The 23,173-nt window shown below is 33.8% G+C and overlaps 1 protein-coding gene across 3 annotated transcripts in view; it reads left to right on the forward strand.

Annotated features, from left to right (window-relative positions):
- SMCHD1 (structural maintenance of chromosomes flexible hinge domain containing 1) overlaps positions 1-23,173 on the forward strand; it is a 143,696-nt gene that overhangs the window by 52,882 nt on the left and 67,641 nt on the right. For all 3 annotated transcript variants that reach the window (XM_055324007.1, XM_055324008.1, XM_055324006.1), the window contains exons 18-25: positions 2,532-2,609; positions 2,690-2,809; positions 6,575-6,719; positions 12,068-12,164; positions 13,746-13,818; positions 16,330-16,469; positions 17,103-17,237; positions 19,472-19,699. In XM_055324007.1, coding sequence (XP_055179982.1) covers positions 2,532-2,609; positions 2,690-2,809; positions 6,575-6,719; positions 12,068-12,164; positions 13,746-13,818; positions 16,330-16,469; positions 17,103-17,237; positions 19,472-19,699 — 1,016 coding nt within the window. The remainder of the gene's footprint in view (positions 1-2,531; positions 2,610-2,689; positions 2,810-6,574; positions 6,720-12,067; positions 12,165-13,745; positions 13,819-16,329; positions 16,470-17,102; positions 17,238-19,471; positions 19,700-23,173) is intronic.

A 23,173-nucleotide genomic window follows, 5' to 3' on the forward strand; every position in this document is an offset into this window, starting at 1 on the left:
ATTCTTTGGCTTGTGGCTCCTTCCTCCATCTTCCAAGTCAATAATACAGCATTCTCTAGTCTCTCTGTGACTGACTCTCCTGCCTCCCCCACCCCATATATTTTTTCCAATCAAAAATATTTTTATTATGTTAAAAATGTATAATGTATATTTATCATTTTAACATTTTTAGGTTTTACAGTTCATTGACATTAAATACATTTATATTGTTGTGCAGCCATTACCACTGTCCATCTCCAGAACTTTTTTTATCATCCCAAACTAAAACTCAGTAGTAATAACTCCCCATCACTTCATCTCCACATCTCCTGGTAATCATTGTTCTACTTTCTGTGTCCGTGAATACAACTATTTTAGGTATCGCAATAAATGGAATCAAATAAGTGAAATCATATTCTTTTGTGTGTATGTACCATATTTTGTTTATTTATCCATTGATGGATACTTGGGTTACTTTCATGTATCCGGTATTATGAATAATGCTGCTGTGAACATTGGTATGCAAATAACCTGTTTGAATCTCTGATTTCAATTCTTTTGGATGTGGAATTGCTAGATCATATGGTAATTCTAATGTTTAATTTTTGAGGAACTGCCATACTGTTTTTCACAGTGGCTGTACTGTTTTACATCCACACCAGCAATGTACAAGTGTTCCAATATCTCTACATCCTTGCTAACACAAAGGGGGGACAGGGATGGAGAGTTAGGAGGGAAAGAATCCAAAGCAGACTGTGCTGAGCACAGAGCCTGATTCAGGGCTCCATCTCATGATCCTGAGATCACTACCTGAACCGAAACCAAGACATTCAACCAACTGAGCCACCCAAGCACCTCCAATTTTTTTGTTTTAGCATTTGTTGTTTTTGCTTTTGGTATTCTGTCCAGGAAGTCATTGCGAAATCCAATGTCGGGAAGCTTTTCTTGTCTAAGATTAGTTTTATCATTTTAGCTCTTACATTTAATTATTTGATCCATTTTGAGTTTAATTTATATAGATTCACTTCTTTTGCACATGCATATCCAGTTTTCATAGCACCAATAATCAGAAACACTGTTCTTTCTCCATTGAATGGTCTAGGTGTTCTTGTCAAAAATCATATGACCATACATTCAAGGGGTTTTTTGGGGGGGCTCTCTATTCCATTGGTCTATAATGTCTTTTCTTATGCCAGTGCCACTGTTTAGATTACTATTGTTATGTAGTAAACTTTGAAAGGTAATGTGAGTTTCCTAACTTTTTTCTTATTCAGAATTGTTTTGGCTGCCTGGATTCCCTTAAGATTCCATATACATTTAGCAGGGTTTCCTATTTCTGTAAAAAAATGGTATTGGGGTTTTGATAAGTATTACATTGTGTCTGTAAACCAATTGGTTGTTATTGTCATCTTAATCCATGAACGTGACTTTGTATCATCCAAGTGTGCTGAATTTATTTATTCACTACTAATAAAAAAAAAATAGTCACTTGAGAGGCTCCTGAATGATACAGTTGGTTAAGTGTCTAACTGTTGGTTTCGGCTCAGGTCATGTTCTCAGGGTTATGGGATTGAGCCCTGAATTGGGCTCCACATTCAGCATGGAGTCTGCTTCGATCATCTCTCTACCTCTCTCTCTAAAATAAATAAATGAATCTTTAAAAAAACATAAAGTCATTTGAAATAATATCCCTTTTTAATGTGTCATGTCACCTACTTGATGTATATTTTTTGTTTATGAATTGCTATTTTTAATTCTATTTTTTCATTTTTTAAGTCATTTACATAATTTCAAAGTCAGAAATAAACCTTCAGAGAAGTTATGTCATCCCTCTACTCTGTTTTCTTCCTCCCTATTTAGTTAGTAGTTTATTAGTTTTTGGCTATCTTTCCTGTTTCCTGCTATAATGTTGAACAAGAACAATTAATATTGTCTCTTTATCTTCCTTACAGAAGAGGTATTATTTTATGTTTGTTTTTACTAATAATAATACGTTGCTAGATCTTAGCAATTCTATATAAATAAACTGGTATTTTAGTCTGGAAAACTCTTAAGGAAAATTTTTAAGATTTTATTTATTCATGGGAGACACACAGAGTGAGAGACAGAAGCAGAAACACAGGCAGCGGGAGAAGCAGGCTCCACGCAGGGGTCCTGATGTGGGACTGGATCCCGGGACTCCAGGATCATGCCCTGGGCCGAAGGCAGGCGCTAAACCACTGATCCACTTAGGGATCCCAAGGAAAATTATTTTTAATATCAAAAGAAAATTATCTCTAATCTAATCTTTTGTAACAGTTAATCTTATTTACGGATACGTTCTTAATTGAGATAAAGGAATTTTAATGAGCTGATGAGTAATTTTCATTATGCCATTCATTTGTATGGGATAGCTTTAGATCCTTTGATGAAGTTTCAAAACAATTTTTTTTTCAAAACAGTTTCTAAAAATGTACGACAAATAAAGTTATTTGATGCCAGTGTGACATTTCATACTCATGTTTTGTATTCAGTTTCTCAAGGTATAAATATTTCTTTTTTCTTTTATTAAGCTTCCAATGGAAATAAAGAAATCATTTCACATATTAGTCAACATGGAGGAAAATGGCCTTACTGGTTTAAAAAAATGGGTGAGTTATTATTCTGAATGTTAAAAATTCTATCAGTAATTGTGTTCACTTGATTTTTAATTTCTTCTTAATTTGTACAGAAAATATTCAAAAGTTGGGGAATTATACATTGAAATTACAAGTTGTATTGAATGAAAGTAATGCAGACACTTATGCAGGAAGACCACTACCTTCGAAAGCAATTAAATTTTCTGTTAAAGGTAAGTGAAACACTATATGCCTACATATTATACTGAAAGTGTCATTTTCAATAAAGGGATAATAGATAATAAAAGATGTTTGGCCAGTTGTGGGATCATCATAATCTTAAAATAGCCCTATGATTCTGCTCCATAATCGAATTTCTTCTTTAAGTTTTTATTTAAATTCCACTTTTTTTTAAAGATTTATTTATTTATTCATTCAGAGAGAGCGAAGAGAGAGGCAGAGACACAGGCAGAGGGAGAAGCAGGCTCCATGCGAAGCCCGATTTGGGACTCGATCCTGGGTCTCCAGGATCACACCCCGGGCTGCAGGTGGCGCTGAACCGCTGCGCCACCGGGGCTGCCCTTAAATTCCAGTTTTAATCGGTGTAATACTAGTTTGAAGTGTACAATACAGTGCTTCAGCACTTCCATACACCACCCAGTCCCCATCACAAGTTCACTCTTTAATCCCCATTTAATCCTATCCACTTGCCTATATCCCTTTACCCATATTCCCTCAGGTAACCATCAATTTGTTCTCTAAGAGTCTGTTTCTTGGTTTGCCTTTCCTTCTCTCTTTTTTTTCCCCTTTGCTTGTTTCTTTTATTCCGTATGAGTGAAATCATATGGTATTTGTCTTTCCCTGTCTTATTTTGCTTAGCATTATAATCTCTAGCTCCATCCATGTCGTTGCAACTTCATGGTCCTATTTTTTTAAGATTTTTTTTTTTTTTATTTATTCATAGAGACACACACACGCAGAGAGAGAGAGAGAGAGGCAGAGTCACAGGCAGAGGGAGAAGCAGGCCCCATGCAGGGAGCCCGACATGGGACTCAATCCTGGGTCCCTGGGATCACGCCCCAGGTTGACCACTGAGCCACCCGGGCTACCCTGTTTAAAATTTTTGAAGGCATCATTGTTTTCTTCTGTTGTTGCTTGTAGCACCTAAAGCTTTTCTGATTCCTGACCTTTGCATGTGAGCTTCTCTGCCCACCTCAGTCTCCCCTCTTCCCTGTTGCCCAGCTGTTTAAGAATCTTTTTTTTGTTGTTCTGGTTTCTGAAATTTTAAATTCTCTAAATTTTTCTTGAATTACTTGATTTCCTACTCTATTTTCTACATCATCTAATATTAAAAGACAGTGGACATTTTGACTGGTATACTAATATTCTTTTTTCTACTTTCCATCTCATTTTCCCGTGTTATGGGAGCTTCCTTTAACATGACATGCTACTATACTTTCTATTGAATTTTTCCTTTCTGCTGTCATTTTTTTATTCTGGTTATTCCTTTTTCAAAGCATTCTCTGCTTCATAAATTCAGTATCTTTAATAATTCTCTGAGGGTATTAGTAATAGTGGTGGTCTTTAGAAGCATTTGAACTTTATTTATAGTCTGTTTCCTCTGTGTTAATTTTTTTTTTTTAATGTTTGCCCTTTCATAAGTAAATGCTCTCTTACATGACTGGTGATTTGCCTACATTTAATCATAGGACATTTGAAAGCTTTTATTTCATTTGGGGTGATTATGAGAATTTTTAGGTTTTCTCTCTTTAAGCCGTCCAAAGCCCCAAATAGAGCCTTTTAGTCTCCTGTGAGGAGGGTAAACACCTGGCTGCCAGCATTTTGGGAGCAAACTGGAGAAGACTGTTGGGGGTCTCACGTCTACTATAGAATCTTTCACTTGATATTTTCAGCAGAATGTGACGCTTTTAGTAGTGTTTTTGTCCCTCACTTCTTGGCACTATTTTACCTTCCTCAGAGAATAAGCCTTCTATCTGTTGCTGGGGCTGAGGAAGGCAATTTACTGGTTTTGTGTATTGAGGGATGGAGACCTGAGGCTGGCTTTCTTTTCTTTTCTCTTTTCTTTTCTTTTCTTTTCTTTTCTTTTCTTTTCTTTTCTTTTCTTTCTTTTCTTTTCTTTTTTTCTTTTCTTTTCTTCTTTCTTTTCTTTTCTTTTCTTCTTTCTTTTCTTTTCTTTTTCTTTCTTTCCTTTCCTTTCCTTTCCTTTCCTTTCCTTTCCTTTCCTTTTCTTTTTCTTTTCTTCTTTTCTTTCTTATTTTTTTTTAAAGATTTATTTTAGAGCAAGTGAGCATGGATTGGGAGGGGAAGGAAGAGAGAGAGACTCTTAAGCAGACTGTGCACTGAGAATGGAGCCCAACCTGGGGCTGTTTCGCACCCCTGAGATCACAACCTGAGTTGAGATCAAGATTCAGATGCTTAATCGACTAATCTACTCAGGCGCCCCTATCACATTCTTTTAGTAGCTGCAGAATGCATTCCGTAGTATGGATATGCTATAGTTGAAGCAGTTTTCTGTTGATGAACATTTCAGTCGTTCTCAGTTTGTTTGTTTTTTTGTCTAACCATGGGTTTCTATATGAAAAAAAAATTAATGCTGCTTTGTGTACATGTGCTAGAAGTTCTCTAGGGTGGATAAAAAGTAGAATTGCTGAGCTGACATGTATATGCCTTAATGTTTTAAATATATTTACCATCAAATTGGCTCTGGTAAAAGGTTGTGTCAGGGTACCCTCACCAACAGACCATGAGAGTTCCAAAGTTCCTTATGCTCATTCCTGCCTGGTGTCTGTATTTATCCTAGTTAATGGTTAAATTATTTAATTATTAGGTTGTGCACCTCTTCTCACCTATTTTTGGCTCTCTCTGTTATCTGTGAAAGCTTATTCATTTGCTCTGCTGATTTTAATTGTGTAAAGCTGTGATTCTCACATTTGACCTTCTGTCTTAATCACCTACAAAGCTTTTTAAAACACTGGACTGTGGGGCATCACTCCCAGAGTTTCTGACTCAGTAGTTTTGAGTGAGCCCTAGAATACACATTTCTAATAATTTCTCAGGGGATGACTGAAACTGTTTGACTAGAGACCACCTGTAAGAATAGCTGATTTATAGAAGGCTTTTATGTATTCTGGATTTTAATCCCTTGTTGTAGATGTTGTACATATTTTCTCCTATAAAGCATCTCTTTTAACTTTGTGTATTATAAGATATTTTAAACTTTATCACATAACATTCTTTCATAGCTATTGAATACAGTAGTCCCCCTTGTATACAGGGGATATGTTACATGACCACCTCCAGTGGATCTCTTAAAATTACAAATAATACCAAATTGTATATATACTGTTTTTTTTCTGTATATGTATACCTATAATAAAGTTTAATTTGTAAATTAGGGACAGTAAGAGATTAACAATAATAAAATAGAATAATTATAACAATATACTGTAATAGAAATTATGTGAATGTGGTCTTTTTCTTTCTTAAAATATCTTATTGTGCTACTATACTCAGTCTTCTTGTGATTATGTGAGATGATAAAATGCCTGTGTGCTGAGATGAACTGAGGTCAGTGACCTAGGAATTGTAACATAGTTTTAGGCTACTGTTGACCTTCTGATAATATGTCATTAGTAGGATCTGCCTCCAGACTATAGTTAACCACGGATAAGTGGGGGAAGGGATATTGTGTTTTGCCTTAGTTTTTCCTATGATAATGTTATAAATTTCTTTATTATATTCTGATAATCTCATAGTTTAAGAACACATTTTTTTTCTAGAATTTTATGTATAGTGAGATAAAGATCTAACTTTTCCCAGTTGGCTTATAGATACAATTTATATAAGTTCTTCACAGATTTAAAATGCCATCTTTATCATAGTTTAGTTTCCTGTGTATAAAATATGGCTATTTCTGACCTACAATGAATTTTCTTCTCATGTTTACTTTTTTTTTTTTTTTCTTTTCTTTTTTTAAGAGGGTAAACCAGAAAAGTTTTCATTTGGTCTTATGGATCCTCCTTTTCGTGTTGGAGTCCCATTCAATATCCCTCTGGAGTTTCAGGATGAATTTGGTCATACTAGTCAATTAGGAAATGATATTCAGCCAGTATTTGAAGCAAGGTAATTCGAAGGATCAATCTAAATGTGACTTTTCGTATTTACTAAGCATTCATTCTTCTTTCTTTCAGCTTAAATTACTTATGTGTTTAACTTTTATCATTTATCACATTTATCATTTAAAGTGTTTAGTGTATTTTATGATATCTGGGGGATTTATTTTGCCCCGAGCTATGCTTTGTGACATGTATAAAGTGTCATATATAAAGTGCTTCATTAAAGTTTGTTTTGACTGAATTTACTGTGAAAGTTGTTTAGGTGAGACTGATAAAACTCTTTCTCCATTGTTTTCTTTGCAAGTAAGATGTGAAGTTATGGCTCCTTAAACTTAGTGAACCTGGTAATACAATTCATTTTTAAAACCATAGCAACAAAGTTTATGGTTTCCATGGATATTTGGTTCTTTCTGTAGAATTTATCTTTATTTAATAGTTCTTTAAAGTATTGTGATTGGCTTATATTAAGAAATAACTCTGAGAAACTTCATAGTGTGTCCAATGATATAACTAAGGGTATTCATTATTTTCAGTTATCTTTTTAAGGTGCCTTGGGAGAAATTCTTGTTCATTCTCAAGAGCATGAATGCTAAGTGTTTCTTTTTTGCATTAGCTGCCAAATTCATCTTTTGAGCCCACTTTTTATATATGCTTTCTTCTGTTGTCTCTATGTACTTTTTTCCCCTTGTGTTGTATTCGTTCACTCTTAGACATCTGAGCATGTGCAATATTCCAGGCATTTGCTAGCTAGACATATAGAGGTGAATAAGGACATAGTACTTGCCTTCTAGAAGCTCACAGATTAGTGATATAGTTTAGTAGTTAGATTTGTAGCATGTTTAAGTTCTTGAAAAACAATAGATAGTTATAAAAAATATTCAAAATGAGTTTTTAGTTCTGTGTCCCCTTAAGTTGCAAAAAGTGATTCTTACTTTTGACCTGTTGCATTCATTTGAATATTGTAAACAATAATGAAAGAGCTGAACACTTAAATTATTTGTTTAAAACACTAGAAGTATCCCTTCTAGTCACAAATGGAAAATATTAGTGCATTATATGACATCTATTATTATTATTCTTTTTTATGATAGTCACAGAGAGAGAGAGAGAGGGGCAGAGCCACAGGCAGAGGGAGAAGCAGGCTCCATGCACTGGGAGCCCGATGCAGGATTCGATCCCGGGTCTCCAGGATCACGCCCTGGGCCAAAGGCAGGCGCCAAACCGCTGCGCCACCCAGGGATCCCTATGACATCTATTATTGATTATAACTCCATCATCCTATCCTTGATAGGATATTCTTAAATAGGAAATCTCTGTCACTCATACATATTTATATTTGGGGTTTTAAACTTATTTTATAAAATCCTGATGGCATAGCCATGTGAATTTATCTTCAATAAAGACCATTTTCTGAGTAGGTTTTTTTTTTTTTCTCCCAATGTTAGGTGAATTTTTTTAAAAATCATTCACGCATATAAATGAACTATTAAAGAATTAATAGTTTGATAAGGCTTATTTTAAAAAAGCAATTTCTCATCCTTCTGCCCTCTCTATCTCACTCACAATCCACTTCTCAGAGAACCACCTTTGACTTTTTTGACTTGAATCTACTTGTAATTACTGCCATATATGTAAATTTTATATTGCTATTTCTTCCTTTTTCAGTTTTAGGCATTATCTCTTGATTAATGGCTATAGACAATAACATATTCTCTTATTGCCACTTCTCTTACTTATAAGCTTCCTTCTTGTTCCTCTGGTCCTCAATAAAGGTTATACTGTGGCTTGGTCAATATGTAGTGCTTGCTTTATTGCAATGATGTATATACTAATCACTTTGTTGTACATACAACTTTGTTGCTACTGTACTTTTTTTCTTTGCTGAGTTTATGACAAATCAAACTGTAAACTCTCTGCCAAATTATCTCTTCTCAAAATGAGTACATAGATAATCTAGCAGTTTCATATTTGTGGAGATCTCTTTTTTGGAGTTTGTGATGTGCTACATTCTGTAATGATTGGGTTTTTTTTGTTTGTTTGCTTATTGTAGTTCACATTCTGTGATCTTCCTTCACCTTTATCCTGGGGATTCACTATGTCTTCTGTGTTGGGGAAATCAAAACAAAACCTACCGTCAACTTAGAAAACTTCATCATAAAGTTAGAAAGAAAACAATTTTCCTGTTGACTAAACATTAAACCAGAATGTGATGATTATCACAAGCAATCTGATACAGAGACTGCAAAGACTGAAATATATGGATAAGTTGCTGGAACTCATTACATTCATGTTTTAAAGATAAAATAACTAAGTACCTTTATCACTGCTTGTGGGATTTGCAATCTGGAGTCAGCTGACTAGAAGTTAGGCTCAGGAAACTAGGAGATAGGGCTTTACCTTTTTTGATGATTACACTGCAGAGAGTTGGTTCTCAGGTCCCTAGGGAAATATTCCTGAATTCTGAGTCTGTTACATGACTTATTTTATTTAGCATTTAACTTTTCATGGCTCTCCAGTTTTTTAAAAGAATGCCATGTCCTGGGCAGCCCTGGTGGCGCAGCGGTTTGGCGCCGCCTGCAGCCTGGGGTGTGATCCTGGAGACCCGGGATCGAGTCCCGCGTTGGGCTCCCTGCATGGAGCCTGCTTCTCCCTCTGTGTCTCTGCCCTCCCCCCCCCTCTCTCTCTCTGTGTGTGTCTGTGAGTAAATAAATAAAATCTTTAAAAAAAAAAAAAAAAGAATGCCATGTCCTCCTTTTGCTGAAACACATCCAGTACATTTGCAAGAGAGTGCCCCTATTCTATTTGATTAAACTGAAAATTGGATGCTATTTTCCTCAAAATCATGAAAGCATTATTCCATTTTTGCTTTCCTCAAAATTATGAATCATTGCTCCATTTTAGTTTTTTAGCTTCCACTGTTGCTGATAAATTTAAATTCACTTTCATTAATTTTCATTTTTGTGTTTTCCATGTATTATCTCTGGAAGCTTTATAGGATCTGCTTTTAATTTGCAACACGGCAAAATTTTATAGTAATCTTTGCAAAGATTCTACATCATTTGAAGTATTTTATTCTCTATTTTTTTAAGTTTTTATTTATTTTATTTTATTATTATTTTTTTATTCATAAGAGACACACACAGAGAGAGAGGCAGAGAGAGAAGTAGGCTCCATGCAGGGAGCCTGACGTGGGACTCAGTCCTGGGTCTCCAGGATCACACCCTGGGCTGAAGGTGGTGCTAAATCGCTGAGCCACTTGGGTTGCCCTATTCTCTACTTTCCATCATCACGGTTTTCTCTTTCTGGAATCATTTTTTGGTATTGAATCTTCTGGAATGTTTCTCTGATTTCCCTAATTTTTCTGTTTTTCTTTTTGTGGTTCTGCTTTCCTTTCTGACAATTTTTTTTTCAGCTTAATCTTTATAACCTCCCCATTGAGGTTTTCCTTGTTGCTCTGTTTTAATTTCTAAAAATTTTTCTTTGTTTTCCGAACTTTTTTTTGTAGATCATCTTGTTTTATGAATGTAGTATATTTTTTCACTGATGAGTGGTAGTTGTTTTTTTTATTTTTTTTTTTGGCTTTTTAAAACATTACATGTATGGAAAATTTTTGTTTCTCCAAGCTGGTTGCTCTTTGTTTGTTCTTTTTTTTTTTTTTTCTTCTAATTTCTTCAGAAACCTGGTAATTTTTTATCATCTGCTTATAAATGAATGGCTAAAAAGCAGATAAGGAAACTGAAAATGTGGGAGAAGCTGTTGAATATGAACTGCACTGTACGATGATATGTCTGTAATGCTTTACTGGGGGAGTCTTCTTTGTTGGGGTAGGCAGTTTTCTCAAATATTTATTTGAAAATAATTTTATTCTCTTGCCTGGAGGGAAATAGTTTGTCCAGGTTCCTAGTCAAGAAAAGGGATTGGGAAGGTCTCAGCATCCATATACATTCATTCAAGATTACCCCTTCTGTTCTGTTTAGTATTTACCTTATCATTCAATTTATCTGCTACTCCCTGGTTTAGAGATTTCTCTTCTTTAGCCTTTTCAGAGATTAATCTTCCAGTCATCTTCCAGAGGCTGAGAGGGAAGATCTGGGGATCAATCTTTCTTTTCCCCTTTTTGTTTGCTCCTACTTCTAGAGGCATGTAGTACCACCAGTTCCAGAGTGGTACATAGGAATTCTGGACCATTACGTTGATTTCCAGCTTTTTCCATTGCTTGTTTTAGGGTTTAGTTTTCTTGGGAGACTAAGTCCTGTTTTCTAGAAAATGAGATTTATTGTTTTGTTTTTTTTTTTAAAGATTTTATTTATTTATTCATGAGAAACACAGAGAGAGAGAGGCAGAGACACAGGCAGAGTGAGAAACAGGCCCCATGCAGGGAGCCCGACGTGGGACTCAATCCCGGGTCTCCAGGATCACACCCTGGGCTGAAGGCAGGCGCCAAACTGCTGAGCCACCAGGGATCCCCGAGATTTATTGTTCTTGTCTCTTTTTTCTTTCCTTCCTTTTCTTAGCCTTTAATAGTAAATAAAAGAAATCCCCTTGTTTTCAAATTAGAGATGTAAGAGATAGTGAAAGTAGATGTGTGTGCGTTTAGTGTCCATTTTCCCTAGGGAGTCTTATTTTCTCTTACACATCACTTTATAGCTTTTTTCAAACAAGGCATACCATTTAATTTTATGATTTAATATTTAAATGCCATTCTTTAGAAAAGTTAGGCTTTTTCTCCCCCATGGTGTCTTTTATTCCCTCACCTTATCCCCGTTAACAAGAGTAAAATGTTTACACTCTAATGACCTACATGTGGTCAAAGGCAATTTAGGAAAGAAATTGCTCATAGTAATAGATTAGGGAATCTCAGTATATATTCTAGCAAGGGTATATCATAAGACTGTACTTGATTATTTGAATTTTATCTAAAATTGCTATTCAGTTTAATAAGTACCAAAAACTTTCTAATATCTTACGGGATGAAAGATTTGAAAAAAATACATGGTGAAGCCTGAAGATATCCCTAAAGCTGGCCTATTTGTTTATTTCCTTTCCTTAGACCTGTATACATGGTCTAGCATTTGATTATTTTCTGCCTTGTATCTTATTTAATAAATGAACTTTACATTTTAGAATTTTTCTTTTACAGTATTTGGCCCAGTGCTATCACTTACAGATGATTTTTGTTTGTAAAATAAGTTCTTGGGAATTTTCTCTTGTTGAATTATTTATTCAATTTTTAAGAATATTAGATTATTTAAAAATTTTATTAGAAAAGTGAATTAAATACAAGAATGGCATATGAAAATACAACTTATTTATAGGTAATGGAGGGGAAGTTAAAAAATAATTTGTTTTTTCCAGTGGTTTATCTTTACATTATGAAGAAATAACCAAAGGACCGAATTGTGTGATTCGAGGTGTTACAGCTAAGGGCCTTGTAAACTCTTGTCAAGGCAAGGTAAGCATTGTACATAAATGTTTTAATACATACTATTTCTTGTAAAAATAAAATGGAGAATTTAAAATTGGATGACGTGTTTTTGTAACAGGATAACAATGATGGGGTTCCTAAGAATTAATCAGGATCATGTCACTAAACTTACCATTCACATCGCTAAAGGAAACTAACATGTTCACTTACATTTATGAATTAAATATTTGCTAACTGTCTTCATCTTCATTCCAGTCTTTTCACATTCAGAGTCAATTTTATTAACAGTTACCCAGTACTGTTCTTTTTTCTCTCCAACTTTTAAAATTTTTTTAGTATTATTTTTAGAACACAAAAATATGAGAAACTTTAGTTCACATTTATGAACATACTGGGTTTGATATTTGGATAAAGGAATGTGTTTTTGGGAGAGATAAAGTTAGGGAAGGTAAAAATATAAATTCCAATAAGGTAATTTATCAGTCAGGTATATAAATTACCTAATAGATTTACATGACTAAAGGGAATACTGTGGCTAATAATGAGTAATATATATCTTTTCTTCACTGTACCATTAACCTACAACATATATTCAGAATTTTTCTATCAAAATGGTGTTTAAAATAGAGCATACGAATTTCTTTAAATGCCATATACTACACTGCATTGTATAATGAAATCAAATTAAAGATCAATTTCTATACATCTTTCTGAATTCAGAATTTCCTGGAAAAAGAATTGAAATTCAGGGAAATTTGACTTTACTAAGATAAGCTTACTAAAAAACTAAAATAGTTTCTGGATTTTTAAAAACTTTTTTGAAATAACTTTATATTTACAGAAGAGTTGGAAAATAGTATAACGAGTTTGCATATACTCTGTACCAGTTTCCTCCATTAATATCTTATATAACTATCAAGTTTTATCCAAACTAAGAAATTAACATTGGTATAATACTATTAACAAAACTATAGTATAATGCTATTAACAAAGCTATGGACTTTATTCACATTTCGCCAGCGTTTTTACTAATTAGTTTTCTATTCCAGGATCTAATCTAGAAAACCACATTGAATTTAGAGATTTCTAGATTTTTGTTATTTTATACTTCATTCACTATTTTCCATATTTTTTATGATGCCCATCTTGATTCTGATTATTCAGAGGTTATTCCTTTTGAATTTGAAGAGACTATTATCTGTAAAGAAGCAATATGAGTCCACTTTTTCATCTCTTAGAGACATAAATGATCATGTTTCTCAATGTAAATTTGCTGCATAGATTTCTGTAATGTTATGGAAATGAAAAAAATAAATCAGAATTTTGGCACTTATTAAACTAAATAGCAATTTTAGATAAAGTTCAAATAATCAAGTACAGTCTTATGATATACTCTTATTAGAATATATACTGAGAGTCCCTGATCTATTACTATGAGCAATTCTTTCCTAAATTGCCTTTGACCACATGTAGGTCATTATAGTGTAAACATTTCACTCTTGTTAAGGGGGATAAGGTGAGGGAATAAAAGAGACACCAACAACATCAGTTGTTAAACTACTGAGCTATTTAGCAGTTGGATTTAATTAAAATAATTTTTTTCAACAGAATTTTAATTTGAAGGTTATTCTGCCGGGTTTAAAAGAAGACACACAGATTTTAAAAATTAGATTACTACCAGGTAATATTTTAATAAATATTTCTAATATTTACCTTTAAATAGTATTTTTATTATAAAATATATTAAGATGAAGTGTTTTTGGTTATGGTATAAGTCTTGAAAATACATTTGAATGTCAAATATAGCACAGACAAAAATGAGTAATTGAAAAAATAGGAAAATATTTAGGAAGACAGGAAGTTCTAAAAATAATTGGGAGAAAAGTGTGAATGTTGATAATATTAAGGAACTACTCTTAAGAGATATACTAATTAGGCTTATTTTAGAACTGACCTTTTTTATCTTTTCTGATATGACTGTAAATGTTTCTTTCATATCTTTAGAAAAGTTTCTCATGCATTTATGTTGTTAATTTGTTAGTTACTTAACAACCTGATAGTAAAGTTACATTAAAGTAATACAGGATAGGAAATGCTGGCTAATTTGAGAGGCAGTCTTCCAGATAGGTTCAAAGAGTACATTCTGATAACTCTTCTGAGTTTGAATCTAAGCTGTGACACTTATGAGCTAGGTAAACTTGTCCTGTGCCTCAGTTTCCTCATGTAAAATGAAATATCTACTCTCTCATGGTTGTTGTGAGGATTGAATGAGCTAATAATATAAGCAACACTCACTTTGCAAGATTTTGTGATAACTGAATGGTAGACAGCACAGTTCAGTATGCATGAGTTCTCATTAACACACTCCTGTGCAAAGTGAGAACTGCGTGTCTTGTAAAACATAATAGCGCTTGGTGTGTCAGTTTTAGCTCTAATAATGCTATAATCATATCTCTGTCCATATATGACCTTTTGTACTGTTTTTTTTTTTAAGATTTTATTTATTTATTCATGGAGACACACAGAGAGACAGGCAGAGACACAGGCAGAGGGAGAAGCAGAAGCAGGCTCCATGCAGAAACCCGGACATGGGACTCGATTCCGAGTCTCCAGGATCATGCTCTGGGCTGAAGGTGGCGCTAAACCACTAAGCCACTGGGGCTGCCCCCTTTTGTACTGTTTTTAAATGAAAAGAAACATATTAGCTGTGTCCTTTCACAAGTTTAAGTGCTTTGGTTTCCCTCAAGCACAAATTGATAAGGATGTCAAAATTAGCACACTGGTAGAAGTATAAAAATGTTGAGGCACCTGACTGGCTCAGTCAGAAGAGCATGTGATTCTTGATCTCCACATCATAAGTTTGAGTTTGAGCCCCATGATGAGTGTAGATTACTTACATATATACATAAATATACAAACAGAAGCAAACTTTTAAAAAAAATTGTTACATACTAAACACAATGCTTTTATTTTAGAGATTAGTTAAAAGGCATAGTTTTGGGTAGTGAAATTCTTAGTAACTAGATAGTTTGACATTGTTTTGAATTTGAGAATGAAAACTGTGAAGTAGGGGGTAGCATGGCATAATGATAATGGTCAAGAGGTTTCAAATAACTTAGGACATTAACCTGAGCCTGCCGTTTACTAGTTGTGTGACCTAGACGAGATACTTAATCTCTCTGGATTCCAGTTTCCTCATTTATAAAATGTGGATAATAATAATATGACCTTCTTCATTAAGCTCATTGTGAAGATTATGAAGATAGTGCTTAAAACTTAACATGTTGTCTGGCATATAGTAAAAAGTAAATAATAACTAATGTTACCATAAAGTGTTTTTAGTAACTGTCCTTTGTGAATTTTTGTTACCAGCATTTAGCATAAATTGTATTTTTTTATTTTAATTTTTAATTTTTAAAAAATTTTTAAAAGATTTTATTCACGAGAGACACACATTGGGGCGGGGAGGTGGAGAGGGAGAGACACAGGCAGAGGGAGAAGCAGGCTCCATACAGGGAGACTGATGTGGGACTCTATCCTGGGTCTCTAGGATCATTCCCCGGGCTGAAGGCAGACGCTAAACCACTGAGCCACCCAGGGATTCCCTAAAATTGTGTTTTAAAAATGTGAGCACATGAAGTCATCTTGCTACAGAAGTATAAGCTCTCTTTGATTATTTTTAGAGGAAATATGTGTAGTTTGCTTACAGCATCAAAGTAGAGGACAAATTATCTGGCTATATCATTACATGAACTGATTCTTTGACACTATTACCTAAAATGTGTGTTTTCTCTTAACATGTTTTTGAGAAATTAGTCATTGTACAAAGTTACGGTGTATAAATAAAAAAGTATTTTTTTAAAAACTTGAATATTTTTTTTCCAGGATCTCTTTAAGGTTTTACACCTTCAGGTGATTTCTAGCATTAGTTACCATTATGTCATAGCTTATTGGGTAAAACTAAGTCTAGACATCAAAAATTTTACACAATCGAGATAGCTATGGTCATTTGTAGAATCTGTGCATTTTGGTGATACAAATGATTAAAGATGCTTATTTAAAAACATTAAGAAACTAAAACTTGAAATGTTAGAAGTTTTTGTTTTTTGGTTTTTTTTTTTTTTTTTTTTCTATTTCAATATTTCAGTCTTAGAAACTTGAACCTGTATTTCATTATATAATTCTCTGGTAGGTCCCCCTCATCGATTGAAAGTGAAACCTGATTCTGAAATTTTAGTTATAGAAAATGGAACAGCTTTCCCATTTCAGGTAGAAGTTTTGGATGAATCAGACAATATAACAACACAACCAAAATTGATTGTTCATTGTAAGGTAAGTTATTTTAAGATAAGAATATGCAGATGTTATTTTGACTAAGATGGTAGTAAATGGACATAACTGTCTCTTAGCTACTTTATAGTGCGACTTATATTATATTTAGATCTTTAATGATTATTCCATGGAGAAATTTGTGGGTATCCCATTGCCTGTACTTTCAGCATCTGTAAGCCAATAAAAGCATCACCCATACCAAATTTCAAAAAGAAATTTATAGACAAAATATTCCTCTCCCTCCTCTCTTGGTTCATTTCCCTCAATTTAGATGAAGTATTTAATTTATGAATAGAATGATAGAAATGTCTTTTAGTGTTAAGGATGGGTAGATAAATGAAGGCAAGTAAAAGCACAGAAAGAAAAGGAAAACCCAAATACATAAAGTAAAAAAAAAAAAAATAGTGGTTGAGGAAGTTGGTGTTTCAGAAGACATAAATTTAGGTAGAATTATTGAAAATTACTCTTCTCATTCAAAAATTGTCTAGAATATTGGTGAATTCTATTCCAGTTTTTCCAGTTTATGGCCAGAAATAGTAGCTGTAGTGAATTATTTGAAAATTTAAATAACAGTTATTGAATAATTTGTTATATTTGATTGGAGTCTTAAATTATTTTGTATGTTCTCAAAAGTTTTTAGGTGCTCCAAACCTTCCAGTGTACGTTGTAGATTGCAGCAGTTCTGGGACCAGTATTTTAACAGGATCTGCGATTCAAGTGCAGAACATTAAAAAAGACCAGACTCTTAAAGCAAAAATTGAAATACCTGTAAGTTGTTACTATTCATTGATATTAATATTGTTTTCATATAAATATTTCAAATAGCTTTTATGTAACATTTGACTTTTAAAAATGAAGTATTTGTGGTTCTTTTAACTAAAGTTAAAAGGCAACATGAAATGGTATAGTAACATTTTGTATTAGTAATATTCTTGATTAAATCTTTTGTAATACCTATTGCGACTAATTACATAGTCCTAAAATTATCATTTTTCTTATATTAAAATGTGGCATTTATATGTCAGTTTTATTTTTTTGTTTCTTATATATTTACACTGTTCCTTAGAAAACCTGCTAAACCACCACTAAAAGATATATAAACACTTAATTTATATGCATAATTTAAAAAATATCTGGTTAGTATTGTCATTTAAAAGAGATTTCTATAGTAATATACTACTAGGATACTTGTTACTGGGTAATAATACATCATAGTGGAAGGTGAAGCCAACCTGGAGGAGGGCAAGCAGTTGTTGTGAGCAGTTGATTTCCTAAGATTGCAAAGTGGGACAACAAATACTTAAGTAAAATATTTAAATGTGATTTCTCCATTATTGATGTGGTAGATGATGAATAACCTAACCTAATCAGTTGATTAACTGATGCTTTCCTACTAAATATACATCACTTAAAATATCTTGAGCCTCAGAAGGGTAAAAGACAGCTTTTGTTGTTATTTTTCATTAGAATGAGATGACTCTTCATTCTGCTTCTGATCAAGCTGGTTATATTGATAACCTTCAAATACCTGTTATGCTTTCTTGTTGTTGTTGTTAAATTCATTTTTTAAAATTCAGTAATGTGGACAACTTGTTTTTGAGCGTGCTGTCTCGCAAAAGATCAGGAAGATTCAGGAAAGAAAGACATAGACTTAGGGAGGAATTGGGTTTGTAAGCAAAGAGTAACAAGCACTAGGAATTGCATAAATCCTATAAAGCAGCAACAGAAGACCAAGAATCTAGATCAGGTAGGACAAAGATCAAAGTATACCTTATAATATGTAGTTAGAAAATGTTATCCAAAGGCAGTGACTTGAGTTTGAATCATGTAAATGCAAAATGTTTGTAAAAGACGATGGGTTATTTTCCTGATGTTCAGGAATTTTGTTTATGTCTTTATTCATGTAGATGGGCTTAAATAGAAATGACTGCAAATGGATGAGGAAGGAGAAATGAGCTAAATAAGATTGTAAAGATATTTTAGGCTTAGGCTTATTTTGAGTTTTGTGTACCTTGTGGAATGCACTATAACCTAGATAATTTAAAATGTTTTAATTTTTTATGCCTTTAAAATCAATTTGGCATAATCCAGCTCATTCTTACTGATAATGTGGAGCATTGATGTGCCCATAATAAATTATAAATGTGTCAGCTTAGCCTTTAGTGCATCTAGAATCCTTGCTTAGCTATAAACAGCTGGGCAGCCCAGGTGGCTCAGCGATTTACCGCCTCCTTTAGCCCAGGGCCTGATCCCAGAGACCCGGGATCAAGTCCCACATCAGGCTCCCTCCATGGAGCCTGCTTCTCCCTCTGCCTTTGTCTCTGTCTCTCTCTTTCTCTCTCTCTCTCTCTGTGTCTCTCATGAATAAATAAATAAACAGCCTTATTCATTTACACCAATGTATTTCTTCAGTGTAAATAGTGTATTTTATGGCAACTATTTGTCTCTGATTTTATGGGAAGTTCTTAATTTTTTATATATTTATTCCTGTTTATAGATGCTAGTCACCAAATCTGTCATGTGACTCCAAATAAGAGGAAGAGAATCATTTTAAATCCAAATGTGCTAGTTTTCGGCTTTAAGAATATGGCCACTGTCATTACTTATAACTTGATGGTGTAAAATATGGTTATTAGTAGTATTTTCTTTCTTTCTTTCTTTTTTTTTTTTAAGATTTTATTCATTTATTCATGAAGGGCACAGAGAGGGAGAGGTAGAGACACAGGCAGAGGGAGGAGAAGCAGGCTCCCTGCAGGGATCCCGATGCGGACTCAATCCCAGGACCCTGGGATCACGCCCTGATCCGAAGGCAGATGTTCAACTACTGAGCCATCCAGGCCTCCCTATAGTATCTTCTTAATGACAAAACTTAAATGTTAACAGTGTATAAGGTGATCTTCTGTAGTATTGGAAATCCTTAATTCTAAATTAAAGCCCAGTAATATGTTTTTTAAAAGTGCAGATGTCATTCAATATATTTTTGTGTTTTTCTCTTTTTCTAGAGCTGTAAAGATGTGGCGCCCGTGGAGAAGACTATTAAGTTGCTTCCTAGTAGCCATGTTGCAAGATTACAGATATTCAGTGTAGAAGGACAAAAGGCAATCCAGATCAAACATCAGGATGAGGTTAATTGGATAGCAGGCGATACTATGCATAATCTTATTTTTCAAATGTATGATGAAGGAGAAAGAGAAATTCATATAACATCAACTTTAGCAGATAAAATTAAAGTAAGTATCTCAGATTAGTTATTTGAAGAACTGTCATTTTATGATTATCAGGCTCTGAACAAGAAGTTTTCTAGGGTAGCTTTTAAGAAGCTTTTTTTTTTTTTTATTTTTTATTTATTTATGATAGTCCCACAGAGAGAGAGAGAGAGGCAGAGACACAGGCAGAGGGAGAAGCAGGCTCCATGCACCGGGAGCCCGACGTGGGATTCTATCCCGGGTCTCCAGGATCGTGCCCCGGGCCAAAGGCAGGCGCCAAACCGCTGCGCCACCCAGGGATCCCAGCTTTTAAGAAGCTTATCACAGAAAAATAATACTGTTATTTAAAATTCCAGGCTAAATAATAATCCCTTTCATGCACTAGATTGAAATGTGAATGATTCGTATGTGACAAATTCATACCTAGAAAAATGATTTTGAACTTAACAAAAGCCAAAGATTGGAATTCTCTTTTAGCTGTGTCTTTATCTTCCTGACCGACTATTTCGACAGCCACAGTCAAGATCACCTTACCAATGCACTGTATTTGTGACTGTTCTAAAGGCAGTAAACAAAAGGTCTGTTAGAACCAAATGGTGAAACATTTTTAACTACAGGACCCTAATTTGACTATTTGAAATTGGCGTACCACTCTCTAAAAGCATTATCCTAGAAAAAAAGTTTTGTAGATTTTCAGTAACTTCATATGGTCCTCATCAGTCAGCTGTAATTTAAATTCATCATTTGTACCTTGTTAGGGTGAATCTGTATATTGAAACTTAACATCTCTTAAGAGAACCAAATCAAAATACATACTTATCACCTAAGGTAGACCTTTCTATTACTCCTCTTAAGAATACTTCTCTTGATTGAAAGACTAGTGGGTATTCTGTGCTTATTCCTTTCAAAAGGTACAGTCAGTTCTGTTATAATGAAACACATGCATTTCTTAAAATCACTGTGCCAGATAAAAAGGTACAATAAAAATCACAGGGCTCATGGGGAAAATGGGAATTAGAGCCACAGTACTCAAACTTTATCAGTCACCTATTTAAAAAAAAAAAAAGATAGGAAACTAATAAAATAGTACCAAAAATAGTAACAGTAACACGTATTAAATGATAAAGACATTTGTAAACAGTACAATAACATGTCAGTTTACATTGTGGAAGTGAGTATAGGAAAGGTTGCAGCCTGTGAGTTACTGTGAAGTTGTGGAAACTCCACTAAATGTGGACGTGTGTAGCTCAATATACATAATCACACAAGGTAGCTGGTAAGTTTGAGTTGTATCATATGTGTATTTCCATGGATTGGTTTAGCTGAGTACAGGTTTCCACGTTTGCCTATTTTTACTGGTGATATGCATTAGCAAACATAAAATTTGCTTCATACTCAAACTGTTCCCTAATATTTTAATGTCATTGGAACAAATTTACATTTTTATACCAAGCGGTATAGCAGAACCAACTGTACTTTTTTCCTTGATAGTCATAGAGAAAAAACTCAAATCTTGTGCGAGAAAATAATTTTTTAAAAATTCAGTGTTAAGTCAGAGACAAAACATCTCCCTTTCTCTGGAAAGCCAGCATTTGCAGACCCTTATATAAGGGAGACCCAAGTAACTAAATTTGTGGAGAGTTGCTCTGTGGGACAGAAGGTAGAAATTGTTTCTTTGTACTGTTTTATTTTATAGACATCTTGAGTTTCCAGCTATAGGATCTGATATTTTAAAAGAATTTTGTTCAACATGGGTTTAGCAGACCTTATTTTTAAATCTTACTTGAAATATTCCTTGGCCTAGCCAGTTTGTCTTTTCCTTCCTAAATGAGGGACTGGAGGATTGTTATAGAGATATAATCCAGATCCTGCTTCTAAGGAGAGGCAAGCCATTTTTATCTATATCAGCAAATGTGAAGTCAAGTGTTTTAAAAGTGATACCAGGAACCTGACTTCTGAACTGGTTCCTTGCTTTCTTGTAGTTATGTTCCCACATTCTGGTTTCTTATCAGTGTTAAGAAACATGGAGTGGAGAGCCTATACTTGTATATAACTTTCATTTTGCTATTCTCTAAGCATGTGACGAGCATTTGACACATTTTACCTCAAATTTAGTAGTTACATATTTCTTGGGTTCCAAAAATGTTGAAACATGCACCTCTTTATTGGCAATAAAATATTAAATACTATACTTTTGTTAAAGGTATAATCATTAAAGTGATTTTTGTAGTCTTCAGAGAATTCTCCAGTATTGAGGAATGTCACCCCTAACTGAACTGGTAATCCATTGAAGGGATAACACAGCTAGAGTGAGGGAAGAAAGCCTTTTTAAAAAGTGTTACTTCTGCTTCTTCCATTATTTTTTTAAATGTGTGTGTGTGATATATATGTGTATCACATATATATTACATATATATGATAAAGAATAAAACATTTAAAAGATAAAAAGGTAACTAAGATTAGAACAGCATGAATTAGGGGCAAAATATTAGAATATGACTTGAGAATCACAACTATGGGAGGCTAAAAGAGAAAGTTGAACTAAAAATTCTTACATAGAAAGGATTAGAAGTTTAAAAGTAGGATAGATAAGGTACTCAATTTAAAAGAATCAAGTAACAAATTAATATATGGAATGTGGGATGCAAAATTAAAATAGAGCTAAAAGCATCCAAGAATTGATTAAAACCAAAAGGTGGCCAAAATGGTAGTTAAGTGGATATAACTGGTTTTCTCATCTTGCTGAATAGGAATTGACCTAGATCTTATTCAAAGCCCATATAAATAAGTTTATTTTAACAAAAATTTGCATATTACCTCTTATAATTGATAACACGATTTGACCTGTATGGTATTTTATTTTTTTAATTATTTTAAGAAAACGAATGCACACATGAGTGGTGGGGGCATAGAGGGAGAGAATCTTATGTGCAGCATGAGGCGATCTCATTACCCTCAGATCATGACCTGAGCTGAAATCAAGAGTTGGATGGTTAATTGACAGGCACCCTTGATTCTGTGTTTTCTTTATTCATTTGGTTGGGGGTTTTTGTTCTTTGTTTTAGATTCTACTTATGAGTGGACTCATATGGTATTTTTCTTTCTCAGTCTGACTTACTTCACTTAGTATAATACTCTCCAGCTCCATCCATGTCTCAAATGGCATCATCTCATCCTTTTTTATAGCTGCATAATACTGCATTGTGTATATATACACAAATAGAGACACACATATACATAGACACTTTTTAGTATCTAAATCATAGACACAAGGTGTCATTCGTCTGCTGATGGACACTTAGGTTGCATCCATATCCTGGCTATAGTAAGTAACATGCAGTAAATATAAGGGTGCATATGTCTTTTCAAATTAGTGTTTCATTTTCTTTAGATAAATACCCAGTAGTGGAATTATTGGATTGTATGGTATTTCTGTATTTAATTTTTTGAGGAACTATCATACTGTTTTTTGCAGTCGCACCAATTTACATTCCCACC

Source organism: Nyctereutes procyonoides, unplaced genomic scaffold (assembly GCF_905146905.1).
Source record: "Nyctereutes procyonoides isolate TBG_1078 unplaced genomic scaffold, NYPRO_anot_genome, whole genome shotgun sequence".
Taxonomy (NCBI): domain Eukaryota; kingdom Metazoa; phylum Chordata; class Mammalia; order Carnivora; family Canidae; genus Nyctereutes; species Nyctereutes procyonoides.